This window comes from Nilaparvata lugens, chromosome 13 (genome assembly GCF_014356525.2).
Source record: "Nilaparvata lugens isolate BPH chromosome 13, ASM1435652v1, whole genome shotgun sequence".
NCBI lineage: Eukaryota > Metazoa > Arthropoda > Insecta > Hemiptera > Delphacidae > Nilaparvata > Nilaparvata lugens.
The window spans coordinates 534,390-555,394 of NC_052516.1; the positions used below are offsets into that span (position 1 = coordinate 534,390).

At 34.8% G+C, this 21,005-nt stretch overlaps 1 protein-coding gene and 1 long non-coding RNA gene across 2 annotated transcripts in view; both read right to left on the reverse strand.

Annotated features, from left to right (window-relative positions):
- Positions 1-267, reverse strand: part of LOC120353962 — a 9,500-nt gene extending 9,233 nt beyond the window's left edge. Inside the window, exons 1-2 of the long non-coding RNA XR_005572697.1 lie at positions 164-267; positions 131-132 (exon numbers count right to left, since the gene is read on the reverse strand). This is a non-coding gene — a long non-coding RNA (uncharacterized LOC120353962). The remainder of the gene's footprint in view (positions 1-130; positions 133-163) is intronic.
- A 1,147-nt stretch (positions 268-1,414) lies between these two features.
- Positions 1,415-20,683, reverse strand: LOC111057849. Its single transcript, XM_039440323.1, has 8 exons — positions 20,633-20,683; positions 19,960-20,144; positions 18,612-18,752; positions 11,506-11,644; positions 9,157-9,338; positions 6,724-6,822; positions 2,585-2,706; positions 1,415-1,577 (listed from the first exon to the last, which is right to left on the reverse strand). Exons 2-8 carry the CDS (start codon positions 20,011-20,013, stop codon positions 1,415-1,417), a joined length of 900 nt encoding a protein of 299 aa, XP_039296257.1. The 5' UTR covers positions 20,014-20,144; positions 20,633-20,683.
- Positions 20,684-21,005: the final 322 nt, after the last annotated feature.

Consider the following 21,005-nt stretch of genomic DNA (forward strand, 5'->3'; position numbering starts at 1 on the left):
TTGCAATGTGCCCATAATTTGCATTAAGTTGTTGAACTAACATTATCTTATACGGATGGACTTCTAGGTCGGAATGAAGAATTCGTCGTGCACTTCGATTAGAAATGGCTAGCGCAACAGCATGTTTCACTTCTGAACATCGTGGAGACCGTGTTGCAGCTACTCAGGCGTTCTCACGGTTCGTTTTCGTCCTGTTGGTTTCGTTTTTAAAGCGGACAACGTGTTCCTGAAATTCTTTACCCCCAACAAGATCGTATTCCTACTGGGAACAGACGCGTATCAATTTAAATAATTGAAATGTCTGTGACATGAACGCTGTGTTAACTGGGTCATTATTTTTAAAATAAGCTTCAATCACAATCGCTTGATGTTCACTTGACCACGACATACTGGCTACTGAAATGACCAAAATAGACCTGTCGATGTACAGCATTCCCGCCTTTTCAATGACAGTGGTGCAAACATAACAATCACTATAAAACCGGTCCCTGTACATAGGATATGTTCATTTCAATTTTTACACCAAATCTGAAAATATATCTGCAATACTGTCAGCTCCACATGATTTATTTGAGCCAAACTAAAGTTTCAATGAACTCAAGGCATCATCATCAGTGATCACTTTCAATTCTTCAATTCAAAACTTTATTTTGACTCAAATAAATCATGTGGAACTGACAATATCGCGTTTATATCATTTTAATATGGAGAAATTCCACAACAAATCTGTGCATAGTGTAGGCTCCATTTTATTAACTTGACACTGAATCTACAGATACAACAAATTACTCTGTCTTATAGTATCTAGTTTTTCTTCAATTGAAAATCCAACTAGAGCCAAAAGAGAAGAAGAGAATTGAAGGGAACTATAGTGAGGTCCACGTTATAATGGCAGTGCAATGGTATTGCTATCCTTGTCTATCATTCAACAAAGCTGATAGCGCTACCTCTTTCTCGCTTTCCTCTGTTGCCAGATCGTCTTTGAACAATGTAGAATTGATAATTAATTAAAACATATTTCATCTTAATTATGAATTATTGAAAAATATAATTTCTTGCTTGATAAAATATAATTGATTATTTTAAACTGGAATGAACCGTTAATATTACATCAATAAACCTGTATCAGCTACCGTCTATAAAAGGCATTGACAAGATAGATACGGTAGATAGAGATAGATTTAATTCTTTTGCTATCGGACAATACAGTCAATCAGCAACGTCAATAGAATATTCAAACACTTAACTTATTATAAAGAATGTGTGAAAAACTCCCCCAAAGAATAGAAGGGGTTTGCACGCAATCGGCCACATTGTTCGGCAACATTGTTCTGCTATCTTCCTCCACTGCTATTATAACGTGGACTTTACTATAGGACCAAATGAGAAAAGGAGAATTAGAATGATAGAATAATTATTCACCAACCTTTATAATGTTATCAGTAACTTGGCGTTTCAGCATATCGATATTTATTTTGAGAAGTTCAGAATCTTTCTCCAGATCATGGAATTCAGAGAAAGTGTCAATGAGCGACTGTTGTAAACCTGATAAGTCGTTGGTACCAGCATGTAATACGCTGGAAAATAATGAGAGAATAGAATTAAACTAGACAAACTCAATTAACTGGAAGAAAATAAAATACATATCTATAATAGTTGGAGTAGAAAAAAAGAAGTTACCTATTACAATAATTGACCAAGCGAAGTGAGGTCTGAGATTCAAGTCGACGGTTTGGCATTTCTCTTAATGTTTAAATGTTTATCATTTAAGGCGAAACGCGGTAATAGATTTTCATTGAATTTGACAGGTATGTTCCTTTTTAAATTGCGCGTCAACGTATATACAAGGCTTTTGAAAATTTTGCATTTCAAGGATAATATAAAAGGGAAAAGGAGCCTCCTTCATACGCCAATATTAGAGTAAAAATCAGACTATAAAATTATTCATCATAAATCAGCTGTCTAGTGGACTATAATACTACCCGTTCAAAAACATCGAACATCTTGAAAATGTATCTTTCCATCAACGTTAGTAGACAATTGACTATAATACTACCCGTTTAAAAACATCGAAGATCTTGAAAATGTATCTCTCCATCAACGTTGTAGACAGTTGCAGTCAGACCTGATAACAGCGCTCACACTTACATTCCGGGACGACACGTCACGGTACGATAGGGCAGAAAGCTCTATGTTCATTTAGGATTCTTTCTAGACATTTTAAATTGATAAATTATCTATTAATTTTTGAGAAAACATAACAACAGGTCAATGTAACTTACTGAGCGCGAGGTCTACTGTTCACAGAACTACTAATAAGTAATAAACGAAAACATGAATAAGGAATTCAATAAATGAATTAAAATGATAATAAACAAATGATTTGCCTGCCGGAACTCAAGCTTAAGGCTTTTCTGGAAATCCTTTATTTTCAAATTTAATTACTTTGTTTATGTATAGTATGTATAGTATATTCTCATATTGTATCAGGTTGAATCATGTAAATTTTTAAATACTGTACAGCAATGAAGATTATTTTAATTATTAATTTATTCTATTCATTTTTTATGTTCAAAATCCTTACCTTGCCTTCAGATTTGTGAATTTATTCATTTCTTCGTTCAATTTCTCACTGACTGATACCAAAGAAGCACTAATATGATTGATTATTTCATTGGGTGCTACTGTTATCGCAAGTTCGTCAACCTAATCAAAAAAATAGAATAAATTTATGACAAATAATAGAATGAGAGACACATATTCTAATGAGAACTTGAAATGCAATTCAAGAGAATCTTCATTGAAGGTTGATAGTTCAGCATTGAACGTCAAGCTAAGGTCATATTTCATTACAATGTGTTACATTCACAGTTTAAACCAACAACTAGTCAAACTAATATTGCGCAAACGGTTCTATAGTGAACACAGCTTGATTTAATCCTGGATCAATATGAAATTTTGTTAAATTTGTATGAAGCATTACTATCATCCAAACATCTTTTTCCTACAGTTACGTTGAAAAGTGGCCATTGCTGCACTGATTACAGAACGCAAAGAATCACTTTTCCGCTCTAGTGCGGGAAAAATTTTTCTGCACTCCAGATTTGCAACATGGCAACGCAAAATACTTAGTAGGTTATATGGAGCAACAGTGCAGCAAAATCAAAATGAAGTTGGTAACAGTGACTGCTGTGGCTGCTATAGTGAGCAGAGGTGCAACCAAGCACAACGCGCTAATTATTACATTATATATTATAACCAAGGACAACGAGGACTTTAGGATTTTAGGATTAAGGTTTTTATAATAATAAAATTACACAGAAAAACATTTGATGCATTTCAGGCAATTTTACCCATAACTACCCACTTTTCATATTCAATGGTAACTGTAGGAAAAACTTAATGTGAAATACGTGCGCAAAGTTCCTCTGCTGCACTCAAGAAACCATTCCGCCCTCGCCTACGGCTCGGGCGTAAACGTTTCTTTCGGTGCAGCAAACTGTCACTTTGCGCACTAGTTGCACAAATAACTATTCTACACCAGTACTTTCAAATCAAAGCTGAAAATTGGCAATTACAATGATCAATAATACAATAAATCCTGGATTACTTACAACTAATCCTGGTATAATTACAATAATCCTTTATTAAGTTAAACCCGGGTTAGACTTGAATGGATCATATAATAATATGATAATATAATAATATATAATTACAGCTATACCCCTCCAGAGACTTCTTACACAATCCTATTCCTTCTATATTTCACATGTTCTGTATCGTAACTTGGTTCGTCACTTCCCACATCAGATAGTATTTCAGGACCTCTCGACATCCTTATTTAAATTGAAATTAAAAAAATTGCATAGTTGCCTGTAAAGTTGGTATACGGGCGAAAGTTTTACGTGACAACGACTTTGAGTGCTAAAATAATTTTAATGTGAATATTCATTCCTATAGTAGGAAGAAGGATGAATAGTAACAATTTAAAACATTTATTTATACAAAGAATTATATTTAAAACATTAATTTATACAAAGAATCTCGCACTGAATTTCATATTAACAAAATTTTATTTTTACCTTCACACATCCTCAACAAAATCACTCTGTCTTTCTCGCTCTTAGGCGGGCTAACTGTGCTCCATTCAATTTTTTACATAGCAAGTCACACTCATTTTTTCAAGTTAAACAAATTATTATTGGCTGAGAAACGATTTATACTACTTTTATGATTGAAAACTACCACAACATTGTGATTACTACAACATAACCTATTCACTTATACCTATTATACTTACACTTATACCTATTCACTTATACTTATTCACATAACCTATTCACTAAGTAGTGGCGCAGTCGCAGGAGATTGCTCCGTTTCACTCTCTCTCCAGGTGAATGCCTTCGGGTTGCTGCTGCGTTGCTCGCCACTGCTCCTATTCGTGCTCTTTCCAGACGACCGTGAACCGAAACGAACGCTCCCACTCGCTCTCATTGTGAGCGCATAACGTGGAAACGTAACGCAGTTTCTTGTAGTGTCACCCGGCAAACCAATTAATAAGACGTTGTCACGTCAAAAATTTTTAATGGGAGTGAACAATGCAAAAAACATCATCACAACAAATTATAATACCTGCCTAATAATTATATTCAATAAGATTCTGAATGCATCAAAATTAGTGTTTCCTTTCTCTCTGTAAAACTTGTAATATGCAACTCTGGTTTGCGCACAGGCATTTTTTACCCATGCAGACCATTTCTAAAGATTTATTTGGATTAGTGTATTCATGAGGTTTGTTTTTATTCTTTGATGTTGTTTTAAGGTGCGTACAGACTGTCGCTCTGCTCCGCAACCGAACGTCACTCCAGCAGAGCGATTGATGATCGACAACAGTGGTTCGAGCGGGGAACGCGAGAAGATCTAACATCTTCTGTAACGTTCATGATGGGTGCGTGGGCGGAGCGACTGTGGTTCGATGGTGGTACGAGGGCGGTACGAGGGAGGAGCGTGCTCAGTGCGGGTTGGAAGGGCGAATATGTGTACGCAGCTTTAGCCTATATTGAAAATGAGTGCATAAGATTTTTACATTGTAAATTGCATTTATTTTTATAAATATTTTTTTGTCTGTCAAAAAAATACGGCCCTCCGAACATCTTTAAAGAACTCACACCGAATCACATTCAAATTTTATTTGAAAATGGTTTAGATTTTAAGAAATACGTGCGCAAAGTTCCTCTGCTGCACTCAAGAAACCATTCCGCCCTCGCCTACGGCTCGGGCGTAAACGTTTCTTTCGGTGCAGCAAACTGTCACTTTGCGCACTAGTTGCAAAAATAACTATTCTACACCAGTACTTTCAAATCAAACCTGAAAATTGGCAATTACAATGATCAATAATACAATAAATCCTGGATTACTTACAACTAATCCTGGTATAATTACAATAATCCTTTATTAAGTTAAACCCGGGTTAGACTTGAATGGATCATATAATAATATGATAATATAATAATGAATAATTACAGCTATACCCCTCCAGACCCTTTAACACAATCCTATTCCTTCTATATTTCACATGTTCTGTATCGTAACTTGGTTCGTCACTTCCCACATCAGATAGTATTTCAGGACGTCTCGACATCCTTATTTAAATTGAAATTAAAGAAATTTTTAATACAGCTGGGAGTGGACAATGCAAAAAACGTCATCACAACAAATTATAATACCTGCCTAATAATTATATTCAATAAGATTCTGAATGCATCAAAATTAGTCAAATCAAATCAATTTATTGCCACAGACAAACACTTTATAATTTGTATCGGCCACGTCAATATTACAAACTATATTAGAGATCTATATTAGACAATAGCAATTACCTGAAATCTAGATAGACTCCATGTTAACATTGAAATATTCATCCACACTATAAAAACAGTTTTTTATAAAAAAATTCTTAGTTTAAATTCCCTGAGCGTCAAACCTCGAACATTTGGTGGTAAATGGTTATAAAACTTTATAGAAAAGGCCTTAAAACTCGTATGGCTGGATTTGTAAGAGCAGTACTCATTCCTCAGATTCGATTTATTCCTTGTGTTATAAGAATGAATGTTGTCATGAGTTGAGAATAAATGTGGATTTGAACACAGTATTTCCTTTCATAGTGTTTCCTTTCTCTCTGTAGAACTTGTAATATGCAACTCTGGTTTGCGCACAGGCATTTTTTGCCCATGCAGACCATTTCTAAAGATTTATTTGGCTTAGTGTATTCATGAGGTTTGTTTTTATTCTTTGTTGTTGTTTTAAGGTGCGTACAGACTGTCGCTCTGCTCCGCAACCGAACGTCACTCCAGCAGAGCGATTGATGATCGACCGGCGAGCAACAGTGGTTCGACCGGGGAACGCGAGAAGATCTAACATCTTCCGTAACGTTCATGATGGTGCGTGGGCGGAGCGACTGTGGTTTGATGGTGGTACGAGGGAGGAGCGTGCTCGGTGCGGGTTGGAAGCGCGAATATGTGTACGCAGCTTTATATTGAGAATGAGTGGATAAGATTTTTACATTGTAAATTGTATTTTTTAGAATAAATATTTTTGTCTGTCTGTCAAAAAAATACGGCCCTCCGAACATCTTTAAAGAACTCACACCGAATCACATTTAAATTTTATTTGAAAATTAATTTAGATTTTAAGAAATACGTTTAGAAACAATAAGAAACTTACCTTATTCCATAGGAGGTCGTTTTCAAATGATATTTGCATTGATTGGTCCATTTGACGGGTACGATACAAGTTTTCAAGCTCAGAAGTGACGGATGATATCTAAAAACAATCGGATAAATTTATTAATTTCCAAGACAATGAATAAAGAATAAAAAAAGAATAAAGAAATATTTATTGCCAAAATCATTAAACAAACTTTACAAATGTGAAAATATAAAATTTTCATATGCAATCATTACAAAAACTTAAAATAAATATTTTCCATTTAAAAATCGATTATAAAATTATCATTGGCGTTACCAGCAAAACTAAGTAGTTTAAGCGATGGCAACGAGTAATCAGTCGGCTATAATTAGTGGCTTGAGATTCAGTCGAAAATAGAAAAAATATAATAAAGAAAAAAGAAACATATGGAATGTATGAAAACAAAATGTATATGTTTGAACCTAAAATGATGAACTTCACAACTACTCAGAATGGATGACTTAAGGGCCCCATACACTAGGGAACTTGGATCGGGGAGCTTAGTTCTTGCGAACCAAGTTCCCCAGTGTAAGAGGAAAATTGGCGAACCGCGAACCAAATTCGTGACGAATTTAGTCTTCAATCTGGACTAAAAACTTTGTTCGGTTCGTCCGCCAGGGCGATATATTCTATCTATCTATATCTATATCTATATATATATATATATAAAATATAATTTCTTCTCACAGCAGCTGCAAACTTTGAAACACTCATCTTTAGACCCCGAAAGACACTGGAGTAACGAACGGTTGTTCGCTCTCCCCACTACAGTGTGTGGACAAATCCTACACGAACTTGGTTCCCCGAACCAAGTTTGCCGATCCAAGTTCCCTAATGTATGGGGCCACTACCTCCGTAAACAAAGCCATAGTGCATTCGTGTGACGTCAGCACAGGTAGGGCTCCTACACCAATCAAAATTCGTTGATTTCAGCTGATCTATATCAGCTAGTTTTGATTGGTGTAGGAGCCTACCTGTGCTGACGTCACACGAAGCACTACGCTTTGTTTACGGAGGTAGTGAGGGGCCCTTTAAACATGACCATCTTAAGAACATTGATAACATCGGATTCGAATTTGAACAACTGAATAGTCAATAGTAAATGGAGCTAATGTGAACCCATTCATCTTATCAATCAATCAATAATTTTATACAAATCATCACAATACAATATACATAAAAGAAATCAGAAGACAAAATATCACAATCAAAAATAAATTTCTAATAAAATACAAAAACAGGCTTCATGGCGGGGTGTGCTGGAAAGAAAGGGAAAATACCTAGACAACTATGGTTTCCCATGTAATAGGCAGGGGATAGAGGGTATAAAAGTAAGGAATGAAGGGTGAAGAGGAAATGAAAAGGGAAGTATTGGAGAAGAAAGTAGGAAAAAAGAGAAAAATATATGCAACATTTGTAAGCGAGTCCACTTTCAACAAATGTATCTAAAAGAATTGACCTTGCAAACAGTAGTTTGAGCAGAAATTCATACGTCGATATGGAAGAAAAAGTTACTGAATGTCCAGGTTTTAATTCCTAGTTTAGTTTTTTCAGGTTTAGTCTAGTTTAGTTTTAAATTGAGCTAACTTGATGTAATCTTGAATAGAAATACCTTTTAGATCTTTGGAAGAGATTGATGAGAATAATTATTTACCTTTTTCCAATATAATCTAAGCCCATTCATCTATATTGAGCTAAATTAATGTTATATTGAATAGTAATACCTATTAGCTCTTTGAAAGAGTTGATAACAATAATTTTCATTTATGATAAATGATAAAAAATGATATTGAATGAGAAAGACTAAGAAATTGTCAAAAAACCACAGATTTATTGATACTTAGAAAGACCGGTTCGGTTATTACACCATTGACAATCTCTGATAAACAAAGTTTACTTGTAAAGTTTTAAACAAAGTTTATCAGAGATTGACAATGGTGTAATAGCCGAAACCGGTCTTTCTAAAGCTGCGTACACATATTCGCGCTTCCAACCCGCACCGAGCACGCTCTTCCCTCGTACCGCCCTCGTACCACCATAGAACCACAGTCGCTCCGCCCACGCACCCATCATGAACGTTACGGAAGATGTTAGATCTTCTCGCGTTCCCCGGTCGAACCACTCTTGCTCGCCGATCGATCATCAATCGCTCTGCTGGAGTGACGTTCGGTTGCGGAGCAGAGCGAAAGTCTGTACGCACCTTTAGTATCAATAAATCTGTGGTTTTTTGATAAACAGTTTATCAGAGATTGACAATGGTGTAATAACCGAAACCGGTCTTTCTAAGTATCAATAAATCTGTGTTTTTTTTTTTGTACAATTTCTTAGTCTTTTTAATTCAATATGAATAATTACCACAATATCAACTTCTCAGCTACACAAAAAGTGAAAAAATTATATTCTGCTTACCTTATCAGTAGGAGATTCTTCTTCCTTCAAATCGACCGCCTTGTTTATAAGAATTTCGCAGGTGGCGATATCGTTCTTCAGATTTTTCAGTTTGTCAGTTTCTTGTCGGATTTTCATATTCAACAAATCATTTTTCTGGTTGCATTCGCTGATTTGTTCTTTAGTAGCTTTTATTTGGTGTTCTGAAAGTGAATTATGGGAAGAATTGAATGAATTATTCAGGTATTATACATGGAAAGTATTAATATGGAAAGTATTTAATTATCAAAGTGTTAATCAAGGAAATTTCTAATTATTATACAAAATATGATTAATTGAAGGTATTAAATGTTTTATGAAAAGTAGATAAAGAAGTAATAACTGGAGGAAGATAAACAATAGTATTAATTTAGTTAATATGAAGAGGACTGTGAAGATGAAATAATAATAAGAGCTGTCGCAAATTTTCAAAACTTGACTTTAACGCCAACTCGTAGCCATTGATGAAAGCTACATATTATTTTGATATGAATTTAATATATTGTGATATTAGGAATGTGATTCATAACATATCTTGCACTATACATTCAATATAACAAGTGATTAAAAGGAGAAGACACATTAGATGGAAAGAGATAGGCTAGAGACGTCCAGTAGAAGAGTGAATGATTAATAATTCGATAGAGAAAGAGGAATTCAAAGAGTGAGGGAAGAATTCTATGAGGTGGAATAGATGGTGAAGGGGGATCAGAGGGAGAAGGAGAAGGAGAAGAAGGAAGAGACGGAGAAGTTGGGGATTAGATTAGGTTAGATTTCTTCATTTATGTATGTTACAATTTTTACTTGCTTATACACTAATTTACATTAAATGACGGCTAATATTATGCTAATATTAATCAACGAATTTTACAAATTGTAGATGATTAATCAATGAGAATAAAGATTGAATGCAATTAAAATAACGATAGTATAAAATTGTAATGTAACTTCATAAAATCGGCGGTGTTTCAACAAATAATTGTCGATTCTTTAAGGATATAAAATAATATCCTTCCCATCAACACACGACCGGGGAGGAGGAGGAGGAGGAGGAGGAGGAGGAGGAAGAACAGAAGAAGGAGGAATAGGGGAAGAAATAAGAGAAGTACCAGGATGAGAAGTTGAAGAAGGAGAAGGTGAGGAGGACGTATAAGAGAAATAAAAGAGAGAAGATGGGAGAGAAATAAGTGAAAGTTGGAGAAAATGGTGAGAAGGAAAGAAACACAAATAAATGGATTGAATGAGGAAAAATAATGAAAAATGAACTACGAATGAAAAGTGAAAAAATGAAAGTAGGCATAGGTTGACATGAGTATAAGAGGATTGAGAAGTGAGACAGATAACAAGTAAAATGCTTAGAAAATTATAGAATAGGTAGGAAAATAAGTTTAAATGATTGAAAATAGACTTTTCATCTTCTAAATAAACCTACGAAAAGAGAAAAAATCTGGTGTGGTGCACTCACACAACTTTCCTTGCCGTTATGAAAATTGATCACCTGACGCTAGTGTTCCCGCGCCTCTCAAGTCTACTATTCAAATATTTGAGCCAGCTGGTGACAGGGCAATAACGCTGGAGACACACATGAGGTCTGCTATCTCTTCATAGTGAATGATTTAATAGAATCAACAATAATTTGCAATTGAATAATCACATTTTCTCGAATTTAAAGCTTATTTTCAATTTTAAGTGAAAATGTTACTGAACATTAATTGTAGAGATTTTCATGCTCAATCTACTCCAGTTGATTTTTTTTGTTTCAATTGTATCTGAAGCCTAATGATTGAAAATCTATATGCATTGATGAGGCGGAGCTCCTGAAATTTTTACAGATATGAGACTTGTGGCAGTTGATAGAGCTTATCGATGACTATTTCAGGTATGAATTTGATCAAAATCGTTGGAGCCGTTTCCGAGAAAATCACAAAAAACCATGTTTTTGACAACATTTTTGCCATTTTAGCCGCCATCTTGAATTGCATTTGATCGAAATTGTTCGTGTCGGATCCTTATAGTGAAAGCACCTTAAGTTCCAAATTTCAAGTCATTCCGTTAATTGGGAGATGAGATATCGTGTACACAGACGCACATACACTCATACACAAACACACACACACACACACACACACACACACAACACACACACACACCACACACACACACACACACAAACACACACACGCACACACACACACACACACACACCCAAGAGTATTGAGAATTGAGACAAATAACAAGCACATTGCTTGGACAATTATTTGTAAAATAGGTAAGAATATAAGTTCAAATGATTAAAAATAGACTAGCCATCTACTAAATAAACCTACATACCTTTCAATCTACTTTTCAATTGCAGCGTTCTTATATCACCGGTAATAGCACGTACTTCACTCTCCTTATCAGCAATTTCACTGCGCAAGTCCATCCATTGTTTATAATTATCAAAGTCTTCGGGTGTGTTTACAATTGCCTGGGAAAATTTGAATAAAAATATTCAGTCTATAGTTGACCAAGCGAAAATGGCCACTCAAGGCCACTGCAATGTTGCCACTGGTGGCCACCCCTCACTCGACCAGTCTATATATATTGACTATATTTCTACACCCTGAACATCACTCTTTCCTTCTCATACCTTCCCTCTTCCTCTTTTCCGTCACTACCTGTCACAAATTCTTTTGAGCACATCAGGTTCAAAAGTTCTCGTATTATGTCATTCTTTGAAGGTAGAACAATAACACCCCCCCGCTACCTCCTCCCATCATCCGCTATATTCTTCAACATCATGAAATGAAGGAAAGAATATTGTTATGTATGATGTATAACTCTTTCTTGAGTCATGAAATCAAAGAAATCCAATTTTATAATGATGATTAGATTTTTCTTTATAAATGCAACTATTTATAAACTGAGCTATTACTTCATAAAGGTTACTTGAAGACTTTTATAATAATCAATTGGAAGTGGAGTGATGTAATTTTATTTATTTTAGTCAATATTCTTGTAGTGCCCACTTCACTCTGCATTTTTCAATTTGCATGAATTCTCATTTGATTCCCATCACACTTCATCCAGGCTTTGGACAGATAAGACAAACAATACTCCCCACAATAACAATACTTCACTATCACACCCTCTCTCACACACACATTCACTTTCTCTCTTACTAGCCACCCTTAGTACAAAGTGCCAACAGTGTTGGTAGAGACGGGTGGTGGTGTCAAGAGCAAGCTTTGACCTTGAGGGACCCATTTTCGTTTGGCCAACTATAACAAAATTACCAATAGCTACAGATATGCACAAATTGAATGGATAGATATTTTTCCTACAGTTATGTTGAAAAGTGGCCATTGCTGCACTGATTACAGAACGCAAAGAATCACTTTTCCGCTCTAGTGCGGGAAAAATCTTTTCTGCACTCCAGATTTGCAACATGGCAACACAAAATAGTTGGTGGGTTATATGGAGGATTAGTGCACGAAAACAAAAATTAAGTTGGTAAAAATGACTGTGGTTAGATTTAGATAAGAATCATTTCAATGGCTACCCTACATTTATGATAAAATCCCAATCTAGAAATCCAAAACAAGAATAATGTTCATCTAAATCATAATTAAATAATCATCATTTACGAATTCTCATCATTAAATAATAAATAATAGTTCTTTTCTATTGATAATTATTATTTCAACTCCAAGAAATGAGAAAAGTAGCAAATATACATTATAAAATTCGAATTTTGAGGTTAAATGATTACCGTTCGATATTCATATAAATAAAATAATAAAAATCATAACAATACTACAATAATATTCTCTGTTGTCTATGTTATTTTTATAAATATTTTTCAGTTTAGTTTGAGCATTTTTCTCGTTAATTTGAGCAAAAGTCTAAATTTCTGAATCGTGTTTCAGTAATTTTAGCTGGATGAAACAAACTTAGGTACGATTCTTCCCGCTAGGTCGCGCGCTTGTCGGTTCAGCCATCTTGTTGTGTTCAGCCATCTTGCATCTCGGTTCAGCCAACAAGCTGTTGGCGTGTATTTTGAATGTGAAGTTTTTGTTCCATCTGTATTTTTTCTGATTCTTGAATGAATAAAAATGAGAACTTTGGCTGAGAATTTTCAACTTCAATTGGATTATTAATTTTTAATGACTTAAAGTTGCTATTAATAACAGCATCACACACACAACATTTGATGGATTTCAGCCATCATTTTACCCATAATCATTCAATCAACCACTTTTCATATTCAATGGTAACTGTAGGAAAAATTAAATGTGAAATACGTGCGCAAAGTTCCTCTGCTGCACTCAAGAAGCCATTCCGCCCTCGCCTACGGCTCGGGCGTAAACGTTTCTTTCGGTGCAGCAAACTGTCACTTTGCACACTAGTTGCACAAATAACTATTACATGACTATAGAGAGACTTATATCAAACTGTCAGTATTCATTATAAATAGCATCAATGCTTTTCATTCAGACAATTCTGATAATTTCAAGATTTCAAGGGAATATAGGCTAGTCACTTTTTGTGTAGTTGAGAAGTTGATATTGGAATATATTCATATGGTGAGGTCCAAGTTATAACGACAGTGTTTGATTAGCAATACTATTGCTATCCTTGTCTATCATTCAACAAAGCACATAGCGCTATCTCTTTCTCGCTTTGCTCTGTCGCCAGATCATCTTATAACGAGGAAGAATTATTAATTAATTTACAAAATATTTTATCTAAAACATGGAAATTCATTATGACATTATTGAAAAATATAATTTCTTTCTTAATAAAATATAATTGATTATTTCAAAAGAGAATGAGCAGTTATTATTACATCAATACACCTGTATCAGCTACCGTCTATAGAAGGCATCGACAAGACAGAGGATCGGAAACGTTATTCTGCTATCTTTCTCTACTGCCATTGTAACGTGGACCTCACTATAGTAAACAATGTAAGGTGCTGAAGGTGCTGTGAGGTGCTAAACAAAGTAAGTATCAATCTCTGTAAATAAACACTCTAGTTATTACATAAATTTGAAACATTGCTAAACATTTACCAAACTTGAATTGAATACCGTAATTACTATATATTTTTGTTTCAAGTTAGGCTACTTAAGGTGCTTACAGATTTACGCGCCGCGAACATGAGCAATTCACTTTTAATCAGCTGATGCCAAGCTTTTTATAACTGTATCTTACCGTTTCTGTAAAAATACAGATATAGACAGCTGATTAAAAGTGAATTGCTCATGTTCGCGGGCGTATATCTGTACGCACCTTTAAACACACAACGATTTCTGGACGTCCGATTTTCTGCCGTCCTTATAAATCTACTCGATTGAAACGGAACTTGGCAAACACACCATTTATGCGGATACACAATATGTTTGCCAAGTTATGTTCGACCAACCAGAATTGATAAGAACGGCAAAAAATCGGGCGTACAAAATCATAACTTAGCCATACGGTTATGATAGAAAATTCATGAGAAATCCTTCATTATATTAGGGAGATTGAGGTGGGCCGTCCACTAGAACCGTTTTCGTCCGAACTAGCATCGGCCGAAGACTACCGAACGCGACCGAACGATCCCCCAACAGAGAAAGGAATAGATGCTCGTCCATTGCAACAGGTTCATACGGCCGTCTCCGACCGATCAATTTTTCGATCCGAATTGAATGGGGTTTTCTGGCTCTATCCGGTCGAACTAACTAGTCAAGCTGAGACAACAAAGTGTTCCTAACTTGAAATTGTTTCACAGTCTTGTTTGTTTTTGTTTTTTGAATAAAATTGTAACTATGGACAATGAAAAGTTGATAAGTTTGGTTCAAGAGCATGTTCCATTGTGGGATATGCGAGACAAAAGATAGGCTTATCATCGTTGTCATGTTCAAAGGAATCGGTGAACAAAGATTGCATAATGAATAACTAATTTAGTGGATATTTCTTGAGTCATGAAATCAAGAAATCCAATTTTATAATGATGATTAGATTTTTCTTTATAAAGCAACTATTTATAAACTGAGCTATTACTTCATAAAGGTTACTTGAAGACTTTTATAATAATCAATTGGAAGTGGAGTGATGTAATTTTATTTATTTTATATATAAATATAGTCAATATTCTTGTAGTGCCCACTTCACTCTGCATTTTTCAATAGTTATTTGTGCAACTAGTGCGCAAAGTGACAGTTTGCTGCATCGAAAGAAACGTTTACGCCCGAGCCGTAGGCGAGGGCGGAATGGTTTGTTGAGTGCAGCAGAGGAACTTTGCACACGTATTTCACATTAAATTTTTCCTACAGTTACCATTGAATATGAAAAGTGGGTAATTATTGGTAAAATTGCCTGAATAATGTAGTAGTGTTTGAAGGGGGGGGCAGCTGTGTGGTGTGTGCTTGGTGGCACGTGGCTGTCGTTGTCCTCCATTATAATATCTACTAATAATTAGCGCGTTGTGCTTCGTTGCACCTCTGCTCACTATAGCAGCCACAGCAGTCACTGTTACCAACTTAATTTCGATTTTCCTGCACTGGTGCTCCGTATAACCTACTAACTATTTTGCGTTGTCATGCTGCAAATCTGGAGTACGCAAAGTACTCACTTTGCGCACTAGTGCGGAAAAGTGATTCTTTGCAGCCTGCAATCAGTGCACAAATGGTCACTTTTCAGGGTATCTGTAGGAAAATAACTATTACATGACTATAGAGAGACTTATATCAAACTGTCAGTATCCATTATAAATAGCATCAATGCTTTTCATTCAGACAATTCTGATAATTCAAGATTTCAAGGGAATATTTCATATAGTGATGTCCACGTATAATGGCAGTGTTTGATTAAGGATGATATCATTTATTTTATTTATTGTATAAAATACTATAATCATAATAAATTATGACATTGGAGGAAAAACTAGGCTAAACCTGTACTATTTTCTCTCCAGAAATTTTGATAAAATGTTAATGTTGTCCAAAAGATAAGGTTATATAATCACACATTGCTTTCGTCACTTGATTTCGGTCCAGAAATGATGATTTAAATTTTGAATTTTGAAGGTTATTTTATACTCTAAATAAATCACAGAATGTATCACAATAAATTAAAAACTTTAGAAATATTGCACTTATTTAAAAAATTGAATACAAAATCAAAAACCTACTCACTATTTGTTATTCACAGCTGTGAATAATATTGCTATCCTTATCTATCATTCAACAAAGCAGATAGCGCTATCTCTTTCTCGCTTTGCTCTGTTGCCAGATGATCTTTTAACAATGAAGAATTATTAATTAATTAACAAAATATTTTATCCTTAACATGGAAATTCATTATGACATTATTGAAAAATATAATTTCTTTCTTAATAAAAATATAATTGATTATTTCAAAAGAGAATGAGCAGTTATTATTACATCAATACACCTGTATCAGCTACCGTCTATAGAAGGCATTGACAAGACAGAGGATCGGAAACGTTATTCTGCTATCTTTCTCTACTGCCATTGTAACGTGGACCTCACTATAGTAAACAATGTAAGGTGCTGAAGGTGCTGTGAGGTGCTAAACAAAGTAAGTATCAATCTCTGTAAATAAACACTCTAGTTATTACATAAATTTGAAACATTGCTAAACATTTACCAAACTTGAATTTGAATACCGTAATTACTATATATTTTTGTTTCAAGTTAGGCTACTTAAGGTGCTTACAGATTTACGCGACGCGAACATGAGCAATTCACTTTTAATCAGCTGATGCCAAGCTTTTTATAACTGTATCTTACCGTTTCTGTAAAAATACAGATATAGACAGCTGATTAAAAGTGAATTGCTCATGTTCGCGGCGCGTATATCTGTACGCACCTTTAAACACACAACGATTTCTGGACGTCCGATTTTCTGCCGTCCTTATAAATTCTACTCGATTGAACGGAACTTGGCAAACACACCATGTATGCAGATACGCAATATGTTTGCCAAAGTCGACCAACTAGAATTGATAAGAACGGCAAAAAATCGGGCGTACAAAATCATAACTTAGCCATACGGTTATGATAGAAAATTCATGAGAAATCCTTTATTATATTAGGAAGATTAAGGTGGGTCGTCCACTAGAACCGTTTTCGTTCAAACTAGCATCGGCCGAAAACTACCGAACGATCCCCCAACAGAGAAAGGAATAGATGCTCGTCCATTGCAACAGGTTCATACGGCCGTCTCCGACCGATCAATTTTTCGATCCGTATTGAATGGGGTTTTCTGGCTCTATCCGGTCGAACTAACTAGTCGAGCTGAGACAACAAAGTGTTCCTAACTTGAAATTGTTTCACAGTCTTGTTTGTTTTTGTTTTTTTAAGTTGTTCTGTTTAATAAAATTGTAACTATGGACAATGAAAAGTTGATAAGTTTGGTTCAAGAGCATGTTCCATTGTGGGATATGCGGGACAAAAGATAGGCCTATCATCGTTGTCATGTTCAAAGGAATCGGTGAACAAAGATTGCATAATGAATAACTAATTTAGTGGATATTTGTTGAAGGTAAGATTATTGCAATGAATAACTAATTTAGTGGATATTTGTTTCAAAATCTATTTTCAAAATCTCAATATAATCATTGTTTATGAAAAAATTTTGGTGGCTATGATAGTAGTTATTTCGATGATTGGCAACCAGCCAACTACTGAACTAGACTGACGTAAACGATTCTATTAGACGACCATATTCGGCCGAATTAACGGCCGGCAGATTCGTCCGATCCAACGGCCGAACGGATCGGTTGAATACGGTTCCAGTGGACGGTTACCCTATGGGTATGATCACATTGGATCCACGTATGTGCAAGCGCATGCGAGAGCACCTATGCATGCCCATGCTTGCAGATGAGTAACAAAATCTGGAAAAAGCAATAGGAACACTTAAACTGAACGCGTGCACTTGCTGGTTGCGTCAGTGTGAGCAGCTACATGCGAGTCACAACGTGTTACTATGGCTCTTTCCAGATTATGATTCTCAACAGCATGGTCACGTGATCATGCATGATCTCACGCGCAGTTGCACATACGTGCGTCCTATGTGATCATACCCTTAGTGCCGTTTGCACAAAAGCCGGTTGAATTTTAATCGTTAATAATTCCACGAGAACCAATCAGAAAAGCCGTCTTAGGAAAAAGGACTTCTCTGATTGGTTCTCGTGAAATTAAACACGGTTAAAATGTAACCAGCTTTTGTGCAACCGGACCTAGGCATAAAACAATACAATCGTTTAAGTTTTCTCTGCCCTAAGGTATTGAGAATAGAATTTCTTATATTGAATAGAATTCTTTGAAACAGGACTTCTGCATTTTTTTAAAAATCGTACGTTATCCCTAATACTTAATTAAAATGAGAACAGATGAGCACAGGTGTAAACATCAATACTTGAGAGAAAATAGTTTTACCTTCAAAGGTTTCTGTATTTGTTCTGATCTTTTTCCAAATTTGAGATCAACACATTCTTTTTGACCAACTCTACCTCCTGGGGTGGTCTTACATGCTTCATAAGATGGTACCACATTTTTCGGTGTGATTTTGGACATAGTCTGTGAAAAAAGGAGCAAAATATTAACAAAAATACAACTTAAATTTGAAACAAAATTGAGAAATAGGGAAGTTTTTGGACTATGATCTGTTTATTTCTTTTTTGAATACTTTATTTGGTTCATTCAATAAATGAATGAATTAGAATAGGCCTATTGATGTATTGAATGACAGTTTTTAATAAGTTTTCAATTTTTTTAAATAAGTGCAATATTTCTAAAGTTTTAATTTATTGTGATTTTGTGATCATTTAGAGTATAAATCACCTTCAAAATTCAAAATTTTAAATCATCATTTCTGGACCGAAATCACGTGACGAAGCAGTGTGTGACTATATAACCTTATCTTTTGGAAACATTAACATTTTATCAAAATTTTTGGAGAGAAATAGTACCAGGCTTAGCCTAGTTTTTCCTCAATGTCATAATTGTATTATGATTATAGTATTTTATACAATAAATAAATAAATTTAAAAAAATAAATAAAAAGTTTGAAACATTAATAGGCTAGATAAACAGAATAACTGGGAAAAGTGAATACTTATAACACTTCATCTTCTTATCTTCTTCATCATCATCACCTTCTTCTTCTCTTCCTGTCTTCTTTCTTCTTCTTCTTCTTCTTCTCAGCCTTTTTTTTACTGAGTTGGGGTCGGCGTTTCGGGTCAGTAGCTTCCAGGAGTCTCGGTCATGGGCTTTGATTGGTGTTAGTCCCTTCTCTGCAAGATCTTGGGCGATACAATTTTCCCATTTCTTCCTAAGTCTTCCCCTATTCCTTGTGCCTTCGACATCCAAGTGGTCGATCTTTTTCCCACATAATCGTCCTCCCTTCTCTCTATATTATGTCCGTAACACTGCAGTCTTTTCTCCTGTAATTTCTTTGAGGTATTTCTGTAACCTTCATTGTGTTCCTTATTATTTAATTTTGAATCCTATCCCTTCTACAGGTTGTTTTAGAGAAACAGGAAATTTTGAAAGTTGAATAATTTCAAGGAAAACAAATCTTTAAATAAAGTTTTTTATATCATTTAATAGTAAAAATAATGCCATTTTAGAATAAATAGTAACATTTATTTTTTGAAGATGTAGTTTCGCCGCAACTCCACCTCAGCATCTTCATTTTAGTGACCTCCAGTCTGTGTGGTTGAAAGTGAAAACTTATTCTATGTAAGTACTATTAATGTAATGAGTACTTAATTTAGTTTCTTACTTTTTCATAAGGTTTGGATCGATCTCTTTCTTGTAACCGAGTGCCTTCAGCCATTCCACGACATCTTTACCAAATGTGGCATCTCCTTGAAGAGGTAGTAATGGTGTTGAAGTATTTATGAATCTGCTATGTAAGGGGGTTGACAGACTTGAAGATGTACTGTCGAATCTCGATCGGAAAGCCATCTGGAATTAAAGTAAATTGTGAATCACTTAATAAGTAGCTTGCTTTCTGTATCGTATTAACAAGAATGTTTATTTTTTAAAAAGACTGGCAAGCTGAACCTTTCTGGTAGCATACGTTATAATTATAAATTGTAATTCAGCACCTTTTACGGTGTAATGAATTTCAATTGAAATACAACGCTATGTTGTAGCTAAAAAATAACACTTATTTTTATCCTCTTTGGATGTAGAACTGTAGTAAACTAAATTTGAGTTCAAGTGTATACTTCAATAGAGAAGTAAACGATTGAAGCAACTTGGAAATTATACGATAGTAAAGTACCTATAAAACTTGTTTACGAAACAATCGTCAAGAATAATGAATATTATCACAACTTGGTTGTATTTTTCAATGTTGATAATCACAAATGTTTCAAATATAAACATATTTTTGATATCTTAATAATTTTATTAACACAGAATCTTAACCAATATCAAGGAAATCTTACCTTGTTTTCAAGATTAACTGTAGCGTTAAGAATGGGTTTAAATTTAGCCCAAACGTACAAAATTCAGCAGCTACAAAAGTTAATATAATAAATGAATTGAATATACACAACTTTTGAATAAATAAAATAAATCCATTTTAATAAAATTGACAGCTTTACTTTTACTACCGTTCTAACCTAAAAATTGAAATCAACGGAAAGCGCGCCAAGATGATGCTTGTATTGTTGCCGTTGCCAACTAAATTTCATCGTCAAGCAGTAATGGCAAGGAGTATCGATACATCAGTGAAATTGATATTCATGCCTTATCGATCGATATTCAATGACATCGACTTGTTTGCGATATATCGATAGAACAAGATCACAAGGTCAC

Bases quoted from the DNA above. Each gene is read 5' to 3' on its own strand.
- LOC111057849 (XM_039440323.1), bottom strand. From the start codon at position 20,013: ATGGCTGAAGGCACTCGGTTACAAGAAAGAGATCGATCCAAACCTTAT. The intron at 9,339-11,505 runs GTATGTAGGTTT...ATTCACTTTCAG, and splicing joins ATTGAAAAGTAGATTGAAAG to AACACCAAATAAAAGCTACT. The intron at 2,707-6,723 runs GTAAGTTTCTTA...TTTTTTGATTAG, and splicing joins ACGACCTCCTATGGAATAAG to GTTGACGAACTTGCGATAAC.